At 43.4% G+C, this 21,784-nt stretch overlaps 1 protein-coding gene across 1 annotated transcript in view; it reads right to left on the bottom strand.

Annotated features, from left to right (window-relative positions):
• The window catches only part of Fam124a (family with sequence similarity 124 member A), a 43,435-nt gene extending 22,149 nt beyond the window's left edge, over positions 1–21,286 (bottom strand). The window contains exons 1-2 of the mRNA XM_048341431.1: positions 21,145–21,286; positions 12,057–12,088 (exon numbers count right to left, since the gene is read on the bottom strand). Coding sequence (XP_048197388.1) covers positions 12,057–12,088; positions 21,145–21,212 — 100 coding nt within the window. The 5' untranslated portion in view covers positions 21,213–21,286. The remainder of the gene's footprint in view (positions 1–12,056; positions 12,089–21,144) is intronic.
• Between the last annotated feature and the right edge of the window lie 498 nt (positions 21,287–21,784).

Here is a 21,784-nt window from a genome sequence, read left to right as displayed (position 1 = left end):
GGGCATAAGAGGTTTCCAAGGCAGCAGCCAGAACCATTTAGCATCAACTGAGTAAATCGCCAGGCTCCCTTCCAGTGCCCCATCTTGGTTTCCCAGTAGCCCCCAGTAAGCTAACAACTCAGAACAAGGGAGCCTGTTGCTCCTCTGAGCTGTTCAGTTTAGGGAGGCTAGCCCTGGGGCCTGGCTTGAGGCCCTGTCACCTCCTAGACTTGAGGTGAATAAACTCTATTTACATATCCAAAGCCTCATTCACTGGTCTGAATAGCTTGGCACTCGGGCTTGGATACTGGTCTGCCAACTAGACCCACAGAGATAGGCTGGCAGAAAACTTAAGTGCAGTGTGTGGAGGTGGGTATTAGACACATAACTAAGACTCAACCAGGCCTCAAGCTAACGCTATGAATCAAGATCAGAGGAAAAGACAGGAGAGAAGATGCTCAAGTCAGGAAAAAAACAACAGAAAATCTGCAGGGAGGGCTACTTTCTTCCATTAAGCAGCTGGGTCTTCTCAGGATGCCAGAAATAAATACCCCCATCAAGCTTCCCACTCCTTCCTTTCTGGGAGAGTTTATTTACCCAGAATGTGACCAATAACCTACCTTCCTTGCATTTTTTCACTTATTTTAAAGGCAGTTATTTGAACCTTTCAACTAACGAGGAAAATTGTAGGCATTCTCCTTATCATGCCAAGATTAAAAAAAACAAAAAACCAAACTTCATTTATCTTAGTTATGTTTGTAATTTTATAATTTCCACAAGGTCTTTCATTGGTTGGCCTGTAGCTCTGGGCTAAGAAAGGGGTAACACAGGTTCTAGCACGAAACCCAAATAAAGCTGAAATTAACTGCAGGGGTGGGGACTACAGAATGCAAGTGACAGTAGGGTGGCATATAAAGATTAAAAAAACAAACAACTGTAGGCTGTATTCACAATGCAGATAAAATGGGTCTCCTCCTTTGGTCAGAATGCACCAAACTTGGCTATAATGGAAGAATTGAACATTGGCTGAAATAATTAAGCTATAGCTCTTTTCATTTGGTAGAGGAGAACAATAAAGAATCATTCTGATCCCTGGGCCCTTTCAAGCTTTTGTGAGAAAGATGCTTTTGCTATCACTGCAATTACTTTTGTGCTCTCAATTTTTATCTCCTATTGCAGAAACAATGTCTGGAGCCTAATATCTGCCTCCATTTCTGAGCTCATTCCCAAACCAGGTCATCACTAAGAAGAATAATATAGAAAGTAAGGCAGATATTTTAGATATGATGTATTTTTTTTCTTCTTAGAAATAGGTCATTCATTTTACTTTAAATGTATTTCTCAGCTTCATGCAGATTCATCATCTTGAAACTCATCCTCTGGCGGGGAAGAAAAAAGAAAGGAAACAAAAGCCAGATACCAACCTGAAAGTAGTGACAAGACATTTGAAATTCTGACACAGCTTGACATTTATCCTAGGATAGAACCAGGAGATGGGTAAGTACTCTGAGGAGGTATAAATGTAGCTAAAAATGTGCAAATACCTCTAGCATAGTTGTGTAAGTCTAAGAACTACAATAATTGTGGACGCATATGAGCAGATAACACAGGTTGAAGGCGTATCAGCATCTATGCTTAATGATATTCTCTAAGACACCTTTTATATAAAAATTCCAGCCTCTAAGCTAAGTGTGGTGGTATGGGCCTGTAATCACAACTATTACGGAGGCAAAGATAGATAGATGTATGGTTAGTCCAGGGCCATTCTGGGCAAAATTAGCAAGATGCTATCTCAAAAATAAAATAAAACTAAAGGACTAGGAGTTTAGTTCAAGTGGTAGGATGCTTGCTTAGTTATTTCAATGCCCTAGCTTCATTCCTTAGTACCACCAAAAATCAGTCAGTCAGTCCATCCATTCGGGTTTGAGATGACTAATTTTATGTCAAATCTTACTTTCTGTTTAGTGCTTTCTTCCTTTCTTTCTTTCTTTTTATTTTTTTCTTGGCCGGTCCTGGGCCTTGGAGCACTGTCCCTGGCTTCTTTTTGCTCAAGGCTAGCACTCTGCCACCTGAGCCACAGCGCCACTTCTGGCCATTTTCTATATATGTGGTGCTGGGAGTCAAACCCAGCACTTCATGTATACAAGCCAAGCACTCTTGTCACTAGGCCATATTCCCAGCCCCTGTTTAGTGCTTTCTAAACCAGATTATGTGCTTATTATCATTTTCATTGGTAGCAAAGGCATCCTGAGTAAGTCAAGATCTCAGTTAAACATTATGGAATTGGAGATACCACAGTAGAGATTGGAAACAACAGGATTAGAATTAATATTCCTCTTGTTTAAGAGAAAAACAGAAATCTACCCCATGCATTAAAGACAATAGAGGAAGATGTTGGCCAAAGCCAATCCCATAGACTCATTCATCAGGGAACTTCATGCTGACGATGTCTGACACTACAGCTAGGAAGAAGATGCTCACAGTTACATCAGAGAACATTTTTTAAATTATAGCTTTATTTTTTCCTTTCCAGAGCTGAGGACCGAACTTAGGGCCTTGTACTTGCCAGGCAAGTGCTCTTCCGCTGAGCTAAATCTCCAGCCCCAGAGAAGATTTTTAAAGATAATTTACTTTGGCAGGATGTCTAGGAATAAGATGAAGAGTGATGAGCTATTATAAGTATCCTGAGAGGACACACTACGTGTATGGTAATAAAATGCATCAAGACCACAGCAGGGGAGTCAGAGGGATAAAATCTGCACTGGCGTTGGCCACAGCTGCATTAGCAATGGAGGAAGTGGAGCTCAGGGATTTGGGTTTTTTTGGGGGCTAAAATTCAGTATTCCACTAAATATTCTATTCAAACACTTAGTCTGTTTGAAAAATGATGCTGACACATTCCCTGTCCTTGTTTCTAAGTATCCTTAGAAAAATATAAACTTAGAGTCTGATGCAGAGTAAGCTTTTACAAGATCTTAAATTAAAGACAGGTGAGGGAGGTATTTTGCCCAAAGCCTCTTAGACGAGATGGAACAATAAATAACATCTCTTAAATCCCATTTCGGCTCCCAGACCTTTATACTTGGGCTGCTCCTCGCCCTAAAGTACCCAATCTTGCTAGTGTTCCTGAGGACTAAAGAGGAGACACAGCTGTCTTGTCCTTGGGGAACTTAGTATCTATTGAGAAAGGGAGATGTTCACACCGTAGAAGATAAGAAAAATACCAAAGGAAGGTGGCAAGTTCCAAATGACAGGGAGGCTGGAATGCAGAGTTATTCAGAAGATTTCTTTCCCACACTTTTCTTACTGCCTTGTGCTCCTCCTCCACTTAAAGAGTCCCAGTTGTTCATTGCTTCAGTGACAATAGGGACAGATCAGCCCAATAATCACATTTGTGTTTATTGTAGAAGTGGGGGCTTGTGGAGACACAAGCCAATGTGTCCCCCAAAGCATGACAGCTCATTGGGAAAGCTCTGACTTCTCTCTCCAGGTTATGTGACCCTCAATACCCTCAAGCCTGAGGCAATAACAAATTAATTATAGAACTGAAGAAAAAGCTTGTTTCTCTCATCCAGTGAGAAAGGAAAAAACTTCTTAGAAGTATTCTTGTCATATAAAAAGAAAACTAGTCTTCTAAACACAGGTTGAGCAGCTCAATCTCACTACCTTTACGAGCCAATAATAATGTCAGATGATGTTAGGGTGAGATAAAAATAAAAGAGGAGTGAGAACAGATGGAACATTCCCTCTCTTCCATAACTGATGTGTTGTACATAGAAGTGATTTAATACATGTCCAGGAAGGAGAAAGAGGAGGAGATTGATGGAATCCTCAGCTTTCTTAGTCAATTCTGAATTTGGGGAGCCCTGAGAGATTATAACCCGGCTTTTTTCACAACACTCTCCCAATACTTCCAACCTATTATCCTATCAGACATTAAAGCCAGCCATATGGATACTAAGTAGATAGGAAGTTGTCTACTGGGGTGAGAAATACTTTCCATAAAGCCTGTGCATAGCACTGAAAGTTGTGGCCATTATTGCTGCCCTAAATTGGAAGGGAGAGAAGTTAATACCACTTTTGGATGATAAAAACAGAAAAGACGGGCTGGGGATATAGCCTAGTGGCAAGAGTGCCTGCCTCGGATACACGAGGCCCTAGGTTCGATTCCCCAGCACCACATATACAGAAAACGGCCAGAAGCGGCGCTGTGGCTCAAGTGGCAGAGTGCTAGCCTTGAGCGGGAAGAAGCCAGGGACGGTGCTCGGGCCCTGAGTCCAAGGCCCAGGACTGGCCAAAAAAAAACAAAAAACAGAAAAGACTTCAACTTGAGGGTGTCCAAGACTTGAGAACCTTCCTGTTCACAACCCACTTTATAGAACAATTTTGTTCATTGTAGGTGTACACATACACACGTGTATGTATGTATGTATGTATGTATGTATGTATAAAAGGATATATGTAAATCTTTTTATTTACATTAAATTGCAATGTTATGAAACCCTTTCAGGTTTATCCACTTTGGTGAAAGAGTAGCACGAAACCTCCTATAGTGGGGCCATAGGGATCAGCGAAGCTTTTCAAGATTGTTTTAGCCCAGCAATTCCACTGGAAAGCATTCATTCTAATAATGTAAGATGTACACAAATACTTACAGCAAGGATGTTCTTGGTAATAGTGTTAATAATACTGAAAACCTGAATAAAAACTATAGGACCTACTTCAAGGAACTGAGAAATAAAATATGGTATAGAAATACAAAAGGTACTATGTACTGAAACTACTGTAGAAGTAAGTCTCCTGGTTCATAAAGAAAGATGCCTATAACAGATTAGTGAGAAATTTAACTATAAAATGCATGTTATGCCATTTTTGGGAATAGTAAATATATCTATAGAAATATAGATCTTTAGGAGAAAATCTACAGAGGCAGACACATAAGGATAAATAACAGTTTTTCTGGATGGTAGGATTTTAGGTTTTTACTGTATCTGTTTGAGAATTTGTAGTTGCTGGCTATAATGACCATGTATTATTATTTGTGCAATAAGAATATTTTAAAGTTGAGGAAAACACCAAGTACATCAAGAGTAGCAGATGGTGGTGGCAGCTTCTCACCTCTGTTACCTCTCTCAGGTAGACTCTGGTAGACCAGATGCCTCTGAGGTGGCACTTCAGCTTCTTAGGGAAAATATAGTCAAGAACATCTGATTTCATTTTTCACCCATATTCTGGGTAGAAATGGACACCCTCTATGTATTTGTAGTTTTACAACTGAAACTTATTTTTGAAACCAGAATAATTATAGTGTATTTTTTTGGGAAATGGATGTCAGTGTTGTAAACATCACAGGAAAGATCAGTGAGGCATATTGTCCTTAGCCTCTGATTTCCTGAGGTGTATCTTTGGTTATTGTGTTTTTTTTTTCTTATCAACTGTCAAATAGTAATATTGTCTACCCTTTCAGGCTCCTATGAAGAGAAAACATAGACCCCATACCATCAAATAACATGTTAAATGCACCAATACTTTTAGCTCAGTTGCTTTGCTCATCTCAGAGATTTCATTTGCAGCTCCCTAGACCCTACAAATAATGCTGCCCCCTGCTTGTCATGAAAACCCAAGACATATTCCATGTTTAAAATAACAGGGTGAGCCAGGTACTGGTGGCTTACATCTGTAAACCTAGCAACTTAAGAACCTGAGACCTGAGGATCATAGTTCAAACTAGCCCCAGCAAGAAAGTTCATGGAACTCTTATCTCCAATTAACCTCCAGAAAACTAGAAGTGAAGCTGTGGCTTAGAGTAGTAGAGTGCCAGGTCCTTGAACAAAAGAGCTCAGGGACAGCACCCAGGTCCTGAGTTCAAGCTCCATGACCAAAAAATTAAATTAAATTAAAAAGCCAGGGTTGATGCTGACATACTTGTCCAGCACCCAGCCACTCAGGGAGAGTCCTCTCTACAGAGGCAGAGTCCGTCTAGCCTACTCTCAACCCTCCTCTGAGAACAGTTCTGCACATAAACATGATGGTAGTGCCAGAACATGGGGTGACAAGTAATAAAAATGGAAACAGTTCTTATTTAGGTGTCATCTACTGGAAGATGGTAGAATGACTGTAGAATGGTAGGGTAGAATTTCCAAACCTTATGATTTTACTCTATTTGGAAAGAAATCTACCATCTCCACAAGGTTTTGATTCATCTTATGTCAGCTGTGGGTTATAACAGTATATTGGACAACCTCAGTAGGAATGTTATTAGTCCTTTTGGAAACTGAGGCTGCTGGAAGTTAATTGAATCAGCGTGAGCCTGAAAGGAGATCCTCAGGTTCCACAATCAACTTTATCGAAACAGCTGCATCTTATTTACAAAACATTGATAACTTTTTTCTGATGATTTTACTGCAGGCAGGGTGAGAGACAAGGGGTTTGAGCAGGTGACATTTGAGTCTTTCTTCAAGTTGCGCCATGGCTACTCTAAGCCAACCACAGACTCCAGAAAATGTAATAATGGCTAAGACTGTTCTCAGTGAGGATTAGTGACTAGATTTCAGTATTGCCTAGATCTTAATCTAAAAGAATATTTACTCTGAGAATCATGATGTGGAGCATCATATAAATAAGAAGAAAATGACGACTGTAATACTTAGAGATGGGTTGAAGTAGCTTCCAAAATACTAACCTTCATTTTTGGGGAAACATAATTAAAAATAAAAGCTCTAAAAGGATCAAAATCTGACAATATGTTAGCTTCTTCTCTAATAAAAACAGGCAGAAAGAATAAGTTCTTCATTATAACAAGTCTGTGTGTACAGCTCTTACATGTGGAGACACTGAACACATGTGTTGAAATAGCCCCTACCAGTGATGAGTTCTATAGAATGCATTCATGTCTTCTTGGAACTCTGCTTTCCAAGTGCCCTCACTTGCTCAGAATTAAATCACAGTGATCTCATCTTTCTCTTCAACATGTGAAGGGTTACACAAATGTGGCCAATTCCAAAAACAAAACATGATGCTTTGATGTCCTGGAGTTGCAGAGAAGACTTGAAACTGCTGAAAAACTAAAGAGAGAGAATAGAATTTAGGTGGAAAGACATAAAGAAAGACATCCTTGGGAAGGGGTGTAATGTCTTTCTAGGCCTAGCCAAAGAGCCTGGAAAGCCCTGGGGTGGCTATAGACCTGAGACACAGCCTTGTAATCAGCTAGGATGCCTAGATTTTGTTATTTGAAAGTGCTTGTGATCCACTTGCCCCTCTACCTCCAATGAGAGTCCGTGCATAGGTCTAGACATTTTCTCAGACACATAGGCCTACTGGGTTGACCTTAGGGAAAGTCACAGACATGGCCACTGAGAAGCCAACGAACATAACTCCATTAGACCTATAGTCTGTGGGAACACTGGGCCACAGTGAACAGCCAAGCCACCTGAGTCACTAGAAGGACAAACAAAGCAAGACATTGGGGGCGGGGGGGGTGGAAAGCTAAGGAAAAACAGAGGCAAAAAGAATCTAAGATCCAAGTAGGTTGAAGAACAAATGCAGAGACAATATTTTAGACTGTGTGCCAAGTGTTCTGTTCAGCATGAGATGAGCAGAGTCAGGGCCATTCATCCCTAATGTCTGCAGGCACAGAACAATGTGTCAGGGCACACTCTGGGAGTTGGGAGATACCCTATGGGTCCCTTCTGCCATCTCTGGTCACTTGTCCTGGAAGAAGCATGAAGGGAAGAGACATAAACCTACTAGGCAACCTGTTGTTACTGGCATTGTGCAAGATACCAGAAAAGAGTTTATCACAATCCTGAATTTTGAGGTGGAACAGTTTTATGATGTAAATTAGAAGGGTCATGTGAACTGCCTCAGTGGAGAGAACAATTTTGATTACTCCTTACTGGCATTATTCTTGGGCTAAATATCTTTAAGATGTGTCACATGTTCCTAAAATAGAACTGTTATGCTTCCAGCATCTCCTAAAAAGTAACTCCAAGTGTGATTATAATTTGTATTTGAATAGAAATACTCAATCACATAGGCTGGGAATTTCATTAGCATTACGTGCACATTCGATTCCCCCACCCCCCAGCATAATTATTATTTTTCTCTTATGTGGTTTATAAAACTGTTCCTTTCTCATCAAATTACTTAAGAGCATAAGCTATGCATGGTGGATTGATGTCCTTCTCACTAGATTTCTGGAAAGACAACCTGAAATTTTGAGAGCATGAATGAAACTCATTTTCCCTAGGAAACATCAGTGACTTTTTGAGTGAGATCCCAAGGGCCACAATATGCTGAGCTCTTTAGAAGGCAAAGCTTGCCTTCCCTGACCATATCCAAAAGTCAGTGAACCAGGTGCACTGGGAAAAAAAAATCCACCCAGACCAAACCACACTATCCATCAAAGATGTCCCTCAGCTACCTACCGCCACTGGAGTTGGAGAGCGACACAGTACAGTCAGTGGAAATACAATTCCAAGATCTTTGAGGTCAAAATCCAAAGGACACCACTCAGCTATCTTCAAACCCTCCCCAGCACCAGGCCAGCTATTTCTCTGAGTGGAGGGATATCAAAGCAGACACCACCTCTCATCCCAGCCTCTCACCATCTCCAACTGCCAGGTAGAAACTCCCAGTGCAGAAACTCAATTGCATTCTGAACAGTTCTTGCTTTGGGATTAACACCAGAGCCACAAAGAGGAATCCAGTCCTCTAGACTTTCAATCTGGTCTAAGGGGAGTAAAGAGAAAGGCATAGGATCCTCCCTTCTCCCTTCTTCCTCTTTTTCCTTATAGAAGAGTTTCTCAAACATTCCCATCAAAGGTCATTAACGGCTATCCTATTAAAGTGCCTCATCCTCAGAGGAGGAAACTGAGGTTTATTGAGAGTGTTATGGTTGTCCCTTGGGGGACAAACTACAGGGAGTCACAGGTGAGAGGTCTGTGGGGTCTGGATCCCCACAGCTGAGGCTCTCCACCATGCTGGCGCCATAGATGGCACTGTACGCAGTCCCTGTGACAAGGAAAGTAATTCGGCCACTGAGCCCATCAGGACAAGTAACACATCTACACCTTTCTCTCTGTTCAGACCCAGTACCATTAGCTAGTTCATGGGGAATGTGATTTGAATAAACTACTTGGAGTATACTTTTACTTGTCACAGTGTGATCAAAATCATGTTTCAAATACGTCACAGTGGGCACTGGTGACTCACACCCACAATCCTAGCTACTTAGCAGGCAAAGATCTGGGGATTAAGCCAGCCTGAGCAGAAAAGTCTTAAGACTTTTACCTCTGATTAACCAGAAAAAAACAACCTGAAGTAAAGGTGTGGCTCAAACTGTAGAATCAGCTTTGAGCAAAAAGCCAAGACAGAGCTTGAGGCCTAGAGTTCAAGACCCAGTAATGGCACACGTGCATGTGTACATGCACATGCAGGGGCGCGTGCTCACACACACACACACACACACACACACACACACAAGTATGCACAGCTTCAGACTAGACATTTTTTTCTTTTTTTTTTTTTTTCAGAAAATACACTCTATTATCTCTCCCTGCCTGCTCAAAGGACCTCTATAGGTAGTCAAAGAAAGCAACATTGTCCAGACCTCTATAAATAGGGAGAAACAGATCCAAGATCTGGCCCAAATGGATGAAAGAAGTAATTGGATAACATCTTTGAGAAAATCTTTAAAAAGTGGTTATTTCAGTTGGGCTTGTAATCTAAGCTACTTGAAAGGCTGAGAATGGGAGGATCATGGTTCAAGAACACCTTGGACAAAAAAGTTTGTGAAACTCCTTATGCCACAGGTGTGTGCAGTAATGCACTGTCATCCCAAGCTATGAAGGAGGCCGAGAGAGAAGAGGCCCCAAGATTTTGTCTTCACAAAGGGAAGTTGGTCATGGTGCCAAGTGCCTGTGAGCCTAGTAACTGACAACAGGAAACCTAAAGTAGGTAGACTATCTCAGGTACATGCCGAGTGAGAAGCAAGACCCTGTCCTAAAAATAATTAGTGAAAAGTAAGGCTAGAGGTGTGTCTCAGTAGTATTGTAACAGTTTAGCAAGTATAAAGCCCCGAGTTCAAGCCCCTTGCCACCCAAGATAAATAAATAAACATTTAGCTCTCACCTCCCTTTTTCTTGCTTACTGATGTAGAAGCCCTAAGCTGAGACTGGAACAGTAGAATAACTGGAGGAGCTTGTACATCAAGACTTAAACTCCTTCCTTAAGCCTTTTTCCTTTTTTTACTTCTATCATTAAAAAAAACATTTTGTTTAATCATTATTTGTAGCCAAACATATTTCTCAACTGCAAATATGCACACACACATGAACACATGCACACACACATGCACACGTGCACACACACTACATGGTCATCAAGAGGGCCCATCATTGAAGAGTAGGAATAAATTTCAGGAGCTACAACCACTGAATACTTCAAGTGAAAACTAGAGTACTAACACAGCATCAATCAAGCTGAGAGACATTCCAACTAAGAGGCTGCAATTAAAAGAACAGAAAGGAAAACATCCCAAACCAAATTACCAGTTTTGCTGCCTGGAGAGGTGCTTTGTTTTGACCCAGAGGACTGATTTGAGAGCTACAAATTGAGCAAAGACATCAGGCAAGTATTTTAGGGAAAAAAAAAATCATTCTTGAAGGAATGTAGCCTCTGGGCCATGCTGAGTGAAATGAAAATGGAGGCCCGGAGAGAGGAAGTTCAAGAGGCTCACTCTGGTTTGCCAACTGCATCAGCCTCAGGGAAGAAGAGCAAGCTATGGGAGCTCTCCCCTCACTATTGCTAATGGTTCCTAATAATGAAGAGGGCAATGCTGGGCCTCCAGTTGGCTGAGAGGATCAGAAATTGCTCAGCGCAGTCAAACTAATAACTAAATATAATGGGACACTAAATTACAATCCTAGATACACAGCTTCCCTCGCAGTATCTTATTGCCAAGGAAAATCAAGCCGGAACACCAATAAATAGAATAATCCAATTAAGTATCTCTCCTTTTGGGAACTATTTAGAATTGAGAATTTAACAGGATAGTGAGATAGGGCAGGAGAGACCAGTATTAACTAACACAAGAAAATTAAGACTCTTATTATAAGACAAAAAATTTTAAACTGTAAAATGTATTCAATCAATCTGAATGGCTTGGTGTCTTGATGTCATGATTTGAACCACCATACATTTTTGTCTACACAAGTGTTATCATTGCTCAGAAATACATTTACTTGTATTTTTTTTGCTTTTACTTTTTTTTTCAAATTTTTATTATCAAACTGATGTACAGAAAGGTTACAGTTTCATACGTTAGGCACTGGATACATTTCTTGTACAGTTTGTTACCTTGTCCCTCATACCATTTACTTGTATTTTAATAATAAACATAAGCACCTTTTGTGTTCAAAATGTCTCCAAAAGCAAAGTCCTAATTATCTTTTTAACATATAGAGTGATCCTTTAGAAGCCAGGAGTTGAACTACAGAAAAATGGACTGACAAAAATGCCTACCATTCCTTTTATCTAGCTTTAGGTACACTGACCAATCACACCTTAGCTTGGACTGTTAAATATACATTTTTGAGGGGTTTGGTTGGAAATGGATATTCCCTCCACAGAGGGAAGAATAATATTTGCCTGTAAAAGCAAGAGTTGAAGAAAGAAACTTGCCATTTGGTAAGTTGGAGCAACACCACCATGGCAAGAACTGGGCACCCAGCTCTCTGTTAGTCTGCAGGCAGCAGGGATTGCACAGGCATTGTTCTGTGAATGAGCTCATGGGGTTCCTGAAGGTGCATCTAGAAGCATCTGCAAGTAGCTGATAAAGCTCGGGGCATATCCTTGAGGCTGAATCTTACCAGGAAAATAGTGATGTGTCTGGCACAGAAATAAAAGTACAATCAGATTCTACCCTGTAGAGCTACCTGTATCATACCCTTCAGCAGGCAAGAACCCCTTTGGTGATTTCTACTGACTATTAAAGCATGTGCTACAAAGATGGCCTCCCAAAACTGACCCCTAGAGGAACCGAAGCCAACATGGAAGGACATTTGAAAGGTACTTACTGCTGGTAGAGGACAAGTGGCTGTAGTCGGACCTGAAACAGAAGATGGCAGTGTCAGAAGGATTATATATCATTTTTTTCTTTATTCAAATGCTTCAGTCAAGCTTTAACTTTAGTAAGTGGTGAGTTGCATTTAACTCATAAAGAAATAGTACCAACAAAACAACTATAGTGTTGAAGCTCATTTTATGCAAAGGAAGACTTTTGTTAGCATTGGAACAGCAATATGTCAAAGGCCTTGTAGAATGGATGTCCTTCCTGTGGGTCTGTGAATCCCTCCTGGGGATTTGGAAAACCATCTAAACATGCTGAGTGAATGTTCACTAGTTATTCACTTTTCTGAGGAGAAAAGACCAAGAATTCAGCAACATCTTGACTCCCCAAAAGGTAAAACTCATGCCAATGAGAATCGTTCAAGTTTCACAGGGCATTTGGAGAAAGTTTCCTGATGATACAGCTGAGGACCCCAACTTGCAGGGGGATGGTGACCCTGGGACCCTCAATGCATCCACATTTCAGGTGTGGCTGACCAGCAGGAGACCCAAAGGCATCAGCTGCTTCCTTTGCACTATGAAGAAATCCTGCTGAGCTTAAGAGTAACAAGATGTGAGATGTGATGGGCCCAGGAGGCAACTTGGGCAGGGCTCCAGTGAAATGACCCCATGTGGATTTTAGGCTGAAGTCAGCTGTTGGCCCTCAGCTGCTCTGGTACTCTGGGCCAAGGACCTGGCCGGCTTAATCTCTGCTAGCTTCCTGCCCTCTGAGCCTGGCCGTTAAGACTTCCCCTCTGGCAGAGTTTGGTGTAGAAGTGATTTATTTTCTCTCCCTTGGTCTCCAAAGTCATTCTCAGTAGGAAATTAATCACTTAGGCATGTAGGGATTCATTCTGCTCTGGTAGTTAGGGAATGCAGTTATGCAAATAAACTGCTTAATTACGTTTAATTTTTATAGATATACACTTCGTAGTCTCAAGTTGCTTTTCTGAAATCATCCAATTTTCACTCCATTGAGCTCCTTACCACATTTTAAAAAGTACATTCAAAACAAAACTAAACAAAACAAACAAACAACAACAAAAGCCCCACAAGAAGTTTGTCTCATACTAGCTAAAACAACCTATAGCACACAGAGCAAATGATACTTTGATGTACTGGTAGACAAACAAAATGGAAGAAAACTAGCAGGCGGTTTTCATTTTCTTAAATGAGATATGTTAGTAGCCATAGAAGTCTTGAATTTTAAAAGGGAAGAGAAACAATCACTCTATCCCTTTGCATATCCTTTTATAGACTAGAAGCTGCATTTCCATCTATCTACTTCAATGTTTATTTTTACTAACTGGGAAGCAAAAGCAGTGCCATTTGAAAGGACCAGGAGGTGAGGGATGGTAAGGGTTTGCACTCAGTACACAGGATGGGCAGCCAGGAATGAGCTAGAAAGTAGGGTGGGCTGGCCAGGGAATAGCGCCCCCGCCAGCTGGCAGAGCAGAAAGCATCAAGCATCAGTAACATTCTGAAGCCCAGCCCTGGCACATTAAATTCGTTCTGGAACCAGACCAAGCATAACTAAACTTTGGTTCAACACTTAGAAATGTAACTATATAAATGCCCAACAAACATCCACTGCCGTGAATGTAACAGCAACATGATTCCATGACAATATGATCATCTTAAAATGGCCAGACTTTCAAGAGATTACCCGACCATCCAAATAAAACATACAATAAGAATGTGTAATGTTACTATTTCTCTTATGTTAAAAATGTGTCAGTCTTTTCAGCTAGGACTTTCCAGATCCTACCAGAAGCAGATGGATTCACACATGCAGGCATTTGAAAGCTCTGCATAAGATGGATATGTATGCAGAATGAGATTTACACTGGAAACACAGTTTAAGAATCTTGAAGTGCAATGTAGTATTTTAGGGTAGGCGCTAACATAACTTATGCTTTTCCACCAGTTCCCCTCTACCCCTCCTCTCTCCTGTCCAAACCTCCTAAACCTTTCGAGATTAAAGGCATTGCCTGTGTTGGTCCTTCCAAATGATCAGTCTTCAAAAAGTCACTCCAAGTCTCCTTTCAATTCCTTCTCCATTCAGCAGCCAATCTTTACAAAGCACAAATCTGATTATGTGTCCCTCTGGATGAAACTCAAGCCCGCTAGTTAAAACACAACCCCGCTCTTGGTGACTGACATCTCTGGCCAGCCCTGCAGCCCAGCCTCCAAACTTGTTTGCCACAGAGACAGAACTCCAACAGAAAGATGAGTCACTTAAAACCACACATTGTCCCTAGCATCTGGTCTTGAGTTTATGTAATTTGCACACAGTTGCTATAATGACAAGAGATATAACTCCTAACTGTTCTTTTTATGGTACACCATCCCAATGTGTGGCTCCAGAAATCGATAATTACTGCTTTATATGATGTGATACGCTACGATTTATTTAACCACTTCCCTTTTGTGGACTTCATGAGTGTTCCTGATTGCTCACTACTCCAAAATGCATGGGAACGAGATATCTGCACATACAGCTTTATATCTGCTTTCCTGTCTTTAGAAAAATTACTGGGAGTAACAGAGGCTGAAGAGAAATATGCCACTTTTATAGCTCAATATTGTAACTTCTCTGTACATCACCTTGACAATAAAAATTTTAAAAAATTCACAGTATAAATCTGTCAATTCTGTAATTAATTTTTATAATTATGATGCCATCTTCCTTAAAAATTCAAAATAAACCCCTTATGGGCAAAACAACAACAACAAAACTATTCATGAAAAGCCAGAAGTGGTGCTCTGGTTCAAAGTGGTAGAGGGCTAACCTTGAACAAAAGAAGCTCAAGGACAGTGACTAGGCCCTGAGTTGAAGCCCCAAGACTAGCGATATACATACATACATACATACATACATATATATATGTATACGCACACATATATCTTTCAAAATTCTCTTTTTTGGGAACTGAAGCATTAGAACTGATCTTGGCATTTCTGTCAAATTGATGTCAATGTTTCTGATCAGACCTGACCTTTTATCTCTGGGAATTCAGGGTACACTGGCTCCACATTGAACATGAACTGATTACAGTGCCAGTTAATCATTTTAGCTTCTAAGACTTCCCTTCCCCTCCCTTTTTTCTTTCCTTTTTTTGTTGTCACTTGTGAGGCTTGAACTTGGGGCCTAGGCATCGTCCTGTTACTCTACCACAGTGCCACTTCCAGTTTTCTGGTGGTTAATTGGAGATAAAGAGTTTCACAGACTGTCTGCCTGGGCTGACTTGGAGTAGCTAGAATTACAGCATGAGCCCCCAGCATCTGACTAGCACTTTCTTTTTCAATTTTACAAAACTATCCCTTTAAAATTCATTCTTCCTTTTCTCTCTCATCCCTTAGCTTAAACTCTCAGCCCATAGGTTTTTTTTCCTCTTTGAAACCACAGCGAAGTACTGATTAGGGCCACCCAAACACACAAGACATAGTGTGACCCCACTGTGGGTTGGAAGCTCTGTGACAGTTGACACAGGAAACAGTCCATGAATGCAGGCTGAGGCACTGATGGAATTTACTCCACCATGTTTGGTCATATGGGAAAATGTGACTGAGAAGCCAAATCTTGGAGAGCCACTCCTGAAGCAGGCATTGCAAGGTCTTGGTTTTTGTTTGGATTGACAAGGACTTGCTAGCCCTCTATTAAGGAGTTCTGTTTCTTAAGCTAGTTCACCACTGGCAGCCTCTTACTCTGGCTTCTTCCATCTGAAAGCACAGAAAAGCAGGAAGCTTGCCTTCAGTAGACTGGGAAAATGGTAGTTTCAATGATACAACACTCCCTGGTTCTTAGTCTCAGCCTGCCTCAGGTGGTGATATAGCAAAGACAGCATTTCAAGCAAAATAAATGCCTAAACAGAAAACAAAAGATAATTAAGTTGAGAGCTGGTGGCTCACAGTTGAGATCCTAGCAACTGAGCAGACTGAGGATCACAGTTCATTGTCTGCCTGGGCAGACAAATCCAAGAGACTCTTATCTCCAATTAGCTAGCAAAAAAGCCTGAAATAGAGGTGTAGCTCCAAGACTCAATGGTAGAGCACTAGCCTTGAGAAAACCAAAAAACAAGAGACCAAAACCCAAGTTCAAGCCCCAGTACTGGCATAGAATAACAGCAAAGGGTAATGAGTACATAACAAACAGCTTTGTCCTGGGCGTGGGGTCAGAGGGAAAGCCACTGGGTGGGATACGCGCTAGAGATTGAGGCTTCAATTCAGACCACTAAGGAGCCATGTGCCCAGTGAGTGTTTTTCCTATCCATAACATAATAATGAGTATAATATACGGCTTACCCTGTGGTGTAGTATGCAATCTGAATGTTGAGCCAATTGTTTAAGGCATCTACCAGGATGAATATAATGAACACATGAGATTGAGGTCCCCATTTGTATTACATAAAACTCCGGTTATCATGCTCAGTGCTCTTTCTAACAAGACTAAAGGTACAATGATAAATCATAAAGGACAGAAAGTTTATTATTCCAGACACTGTTCTAGGAGCTGTAAACACACACCAAATCCTCACAATGACTCTCTGAGAGAGGTACTATCATCATTTCTACCACAGAGGGGGATACTGAGGCCAGAGAGAGGTGCAGTAATCAGCTCACAGTTCCTAAGCAGAACAACCAGAACCTGAATGCAGGCAGGCTGGCTAGCTCTAATAATGTAACTTTCTAGGTGACCAGCACATCCTGCCCACTGATAGTGAGACCCACAAACTTCTTCAGAACTGCCTCATGCATCTGACAGAGAACAGGATTGGCAATCAGCCTATGTTCCTGTTTGGTTTACAATGGTCCCCTCAGCCACTCCCCTCTTCCTGGTTCTCTCTGCCTAATCTGAGATGTTGAACATACTATAGGAAAATAATTAGCAAGGCAGACAGATTTCTGCCTCCATAACCCACAGGTAATCACCAGCTCCATCTTTTCCAAAAGTTGATACTATACAGGTCATCTGTCATGCCTCTTTCTCCTTTTTTTTTTTTTTTTTTTGCCATGTGTGTTCTGGGGTTTGAACACAGGGCTTTGCACTTGCCAGGCAGATGTTCAAATGCTTGAGACACATCTCCAGGTCCTTTTTCTCTGGTTATTTTTGAAATAGGGTCTTGCTCCTAGAGCCATGATTCTCCTATTTATCCTAGGATTCCAGCATTTCCCTGTAGTGGGATTACACACGAGTGACACTATGTCCAGCTTTGGGTTAAAAGGAGGTCTCTGAGACTTTCTTTTTTTGCCTGTCTTGACCTCAAATGACAATCCTCCCAATCTCTGCCTCCCAAGTAGCTAGGATTGATGGCAGGTGCACATGGGCCACCAGCTCCTGGCCCCTATTCCTTTCCCATAGGATTGTCCAATTGAAGCCTATATTGAAGAAATTCTTCCCCCACTTCATTCTCTTCTCTGACTAGTGTCTTTCTGGGCTCTTTTCTTTTCCAGGCAAATAAGTCTGTTACTTCTTCATCTTTTACTCCCTTCTGGAGCCATTCTAACCTACCTTCAGCCTCTGCCACCCCACTGACATATATTTCATTGTCTCCAGTACTAAACTGGCATTTCATAGCAAGAATTTAACAAGCAAGCAGAATATGGTGGTACACTCCGGTAACCCTGGCTATACAAAAGGCAGAGATAGGAAGATTATGGCACGAGGCTAGCCTGTGAAAAAGTGAGAAACTCTATCTGAAAAATAAACTGCAAATGTAAATTAAAGGACTGGTACTATGGCTCAAGAGGTAGAGTGCTCGTGAATCAAATGAAATGTACTTGAATTCAAACTCCAGTATAAAACAAGCAAAAAAAAAAAAAGGAAGGAAAAAAATACATTTCATGTTCCTCATCTCAGCTTCTCAGTTGCACAGCTGATCTTTCTTTTCTCCTGACACTTCCTCTCTCTTAGGCTTCTTAACCATTTTCCTTGACTTGACATTTAAACGTGATGCTTTCTCAAGGCTGTGTATGTCAATGAGCCAAGGAAACGGTAGACAGCATGGCACATCCTAAATGCAAAATGCTCACTAGGATGTTCTACTGATTTCATCTCTCCCAGGGCTTCAGGTAGCTTGATGAGGTAGCTAGTTCTAAAGGCAAAGCTACCGCTCAGACCTCCTCACTGAGCTCCTGACAAAGTCCTACCATCTGCCGACTCAGTGGCTTTCTTTGGATCTCTCTCCAGACCTCAGATAACTGCTGCAAATGAAATATTGCATACTCTGATTTGGAAGGCACGGCAGGCTGCTACACTGAGATTCCAACAGGAACTATACTCTCTAGTTGTAAAAATTCCCCCCAAAGAATCCATGGACCCTAAAGGAAATACAACTGTTTCAGTGAGTGGATATATCACTTGAACTGGACCTTGGAGGAAGGCTAGCTTCACCAGGCAGACAGGCGTGCCAGGTAGAAAGGGCAGAGCTGGTAGAGAGAGTGGCAGCAAAACCTGCCAGATGTGTCCAGGCGCAGGGGGCAAAGAAGCATTTGTGGCGAAATAGCTACAGAGAAAAAGAGGGAATCCACAGGTCACATTAAATTCTTGTGCATAAAAATCATAAAAGTTTGCATGGGAGAGAGACATGATCAGACTTATGCTTTAAAAATGAGAACAGCTGGTACCAGTGCCTCAGAATCCTAGCTATTCAAGGGGTTGAGATCTGAGGATTATGATTCAAAGCCAGCATGGGCAGGAAATTCTGTGAGATTCTTACCTCTAATTAGCTACCCCAAATGCTAGAATTAGAGCTCAAGTGGTAGAGTGCTGGTCTCGAGCACAAAGCTCAATATGACAATGCCTAGGCCCTGATTTCGAGCCCTAGGACCTGCACAAAATAATAATAATAATAATAATAATAACAATAGTAACAAACATTCACTGAGTGTGTTCTATGTGCTTTATGTTCAACTTCCACACAATGACATAAGAAATGTGGAATAGAAGCTGAGCGCTGGTGGTTCACACCTAGTCACTCAGGAGGCTAAGATCTGAAAATTGAGGTTCAGAGCCAGTCCAGGAAGACAAATCCACGAGACTCTTAACCCCAATTGTCCAGCAAAAAGCAGGACATAGAGGCATGGTTCAAGTGGTAGAGTGCCGGCCATTAGCAAACACTTAGCAAGAGCTTGAGGCCCTGAGTTCAAACCCCAGTGCCCATCCCCCCACAAAGTGGAATAGAGGAAGGAGGGCAGGGAAAGCTCCAGAAGAGTGAACAAATGTTGAACAGCTTTTCTGAAAACTCAAACTTGAAAGATGTAATGAGCATGCATTGCAACTTTTATTTAAATGCATGCCATTTAACCTCTATTTTTGGCTTATGAGTGCTAGTGATGTAATTATCTTCACACAACTCCTATCAAAGCTACACATTGTAGGGACCCTCAGCAGACAAGCTGTGGTACAGCATGCTCAATGACCATCCCCCCCCCCCCTCCATCTCAGCCCTGGCAGCTGTCACCCTGATGTCTGGTTGCCTGGGGGTGATGTCATCATGGAGATCAGGGCTTCCCCTCCCTTCTTCAAGGCAGAGCCCTTGAAATGCCCAGTTTTAGGGGAGCTCTTCAAATGGAAAATGAATGGACTAGTGAACACTATTTAGCTAAAAAAAAAAAATTGGTTAAGTTGGCTTTGCTGGTTCTGTTCATGGTCCAGCTGACTGAAAGGAGCGGAGAGGGGAAACCAAAGTTCTTCCATTAAAGTTCATAAATGCTGGAGGTGTATGTAGCTCAGTTGTGTAGGTTTTTGTTTGGTATGCAGAGCACCCTGGGTTCTATCCTCAACACCATACCATAAATAAAGTTGATTAAGTGTCACATATATAAAGTGTGTAAAAAGCAAAAGAAAGAAAAATAAATCCACAGTACTAAGTAACCCCATCCTGAATAATCAAAAATTTGGAGACCAGAGAAAATCACTGAGGGGTGAATAGGAAGTGTCAGATATGGGGTGGTTGTGATGGCTGCCAGTTTGGGAGGCAAGAAGAGCTGCAAGCTGTCTTTCTGCAGGTCGGGTCAGAACCCTGGGTCTATTCTGGGCCTGGTCTGTCTTCCTGCCCCTCACAAGGTAGCCAAACCCAGAGATTAGCTTCAAACCTCCGGAGCCTTCCAAGAATGGGGCTTTCTGCGTCCTGGGCAGCTGCTGCTTCTCCTGCAGGGTTAGATAGGAAAAGCCACCCTTTCCTCCGGGACAGCAGGCATCCTGGAAGAGGCGCTGATTCGGCACCGGAAAATCCTTTAGCGATAGGGGCTGGGTGGAAGCGGACGCGAGGACATTCATCTCTGACAGGACACTCGGTCTTTTGTCCCACTCAGGAAAACCGTGTTGTTGGAAGAGGGCTAATTAGTCTCCATAGGTTTGAGCTAATTGTTTAAGTCTACCGAAGCGCAACGGGCATTTAAACCTCTTTAACCAAGCCGGGGCCACATCGCAGCCCGGGCTCCGCCCCGCAGCTACCCATGGGAGGCGGTTCGGGGCCGGACAGGTGAGCGCGAGAGGCCGGGAAGTTGGGAGGGAGGTGGCCCGGGAGCGAAGAGGGCTCAACAGCGTGGATCAAGTGCCCTAACCAGGCCGGAAAGTGGCAGATGCCCACTTCTCCGACTTCCACAGACTCCTGGGCGTGGGCGTGCCGCCCTGGGGCCCGCTCTCACCGCCCGGGCAGAGCTCCAGCCCCCCCCCTCCCCCGGTGAGACCAGGGGAGAGGCCCGGGCAGGTGCAAGAGCATCTCTAGTTTCGGGGTGGTACCGAGGGGCACGGCCTGGGCCTGGCACTCGCGCGAGGACAGAGGACAACAGGAGCCGGGTGGGACCACACGGAACCCCGGGTCCCTCGCCTTCCTCGCCTTCCTCCTCGCGAGGTGGGCACTCCCCCTCCCACCCCCCTCATCTTTAGCCTAAGTCTACCGGGATGTGCTCCGAGACTGGCCGGGAGGGAGCCGCCCCCCGAGCATCGGGGAGTCCCCAGCACCCGATCCTCCCCCAAGAGGCTCTGCTTTAGGACTCGGAGTGTGTCCCCGCCCGTCGCTCGTCCCCGCGTGGCCGGGCCCCGCGCCTCACCCTCCGGTCTCGGCTCCCGAGTCCACGCAGTCGTCCTCCTCGCCACCGCCGCCCGCTTTCGGGTCCATGGCGCGCGTCTCGACCGCGCTCTGCTCCCTCCGGGCCGCCCCTGCCCGGCCTGGCCCGGCCCGGCCCTGGCCGGCTCGAGTTCCAGCCCGCCTGGTTCCCGCCCCGCGCCTCGCGGCCGCGGATCCCGCAAACAACTCGGGCGCTCGCGGCCGGCCCCCTTCGCCAAGCTGCGCCGCGCCCTCTCCTGGCCGCGCCCCTCGCCGTTCCAGGGGTGTGCACGGGGGTGTGCGTGTGCACTTGGCTGCCGGCGTGCACGCGCCGGTGTGCCTCAGCGGCGGCGGCGGGGTACACGGGGGTGCGCGTGTGCATGGATGCAGGCGCGCGCCCTCGTGGCTCGCTGGCTTGTGCGAGATGGGTGAGACGTGTGAGGATGCCTGTATGTATGTACACCTGTGCGGTGTATTTTCATTTGTACACATCTGTGTGTGCGCTTAGGTGCCTTTGCATGCAAAAGCTGCCCCTCTTCCCTGGGCAGCAGCAGCAATCTGGAGGCCTCGGGGATGACGCTGAGGGGTTTCCAACCTCAGGACAAACCCAACCCACACAGGGGGAGGCAGTGAGGGACCTTTCG

Source organism: Perognathus longimembris, chromosome 3, assembly GCF_023159225.1.
Source record: "Perognathus longimembris pacificus isolate PPM17 chromosome 3, ASM2315922v1, whole genome shotgun sequence".
Classification (NCBI taxonomy): Eukaryota; Metazoa; Chordata; class Mammalia; order Rodentia; family Heteromyidae; genus Perognathus; species Perognathus longimembris.
Note: the sequence above shows the minus strand (reverse complement) of the source record. Positions and strands in the feature narration are given on the sequence as shown.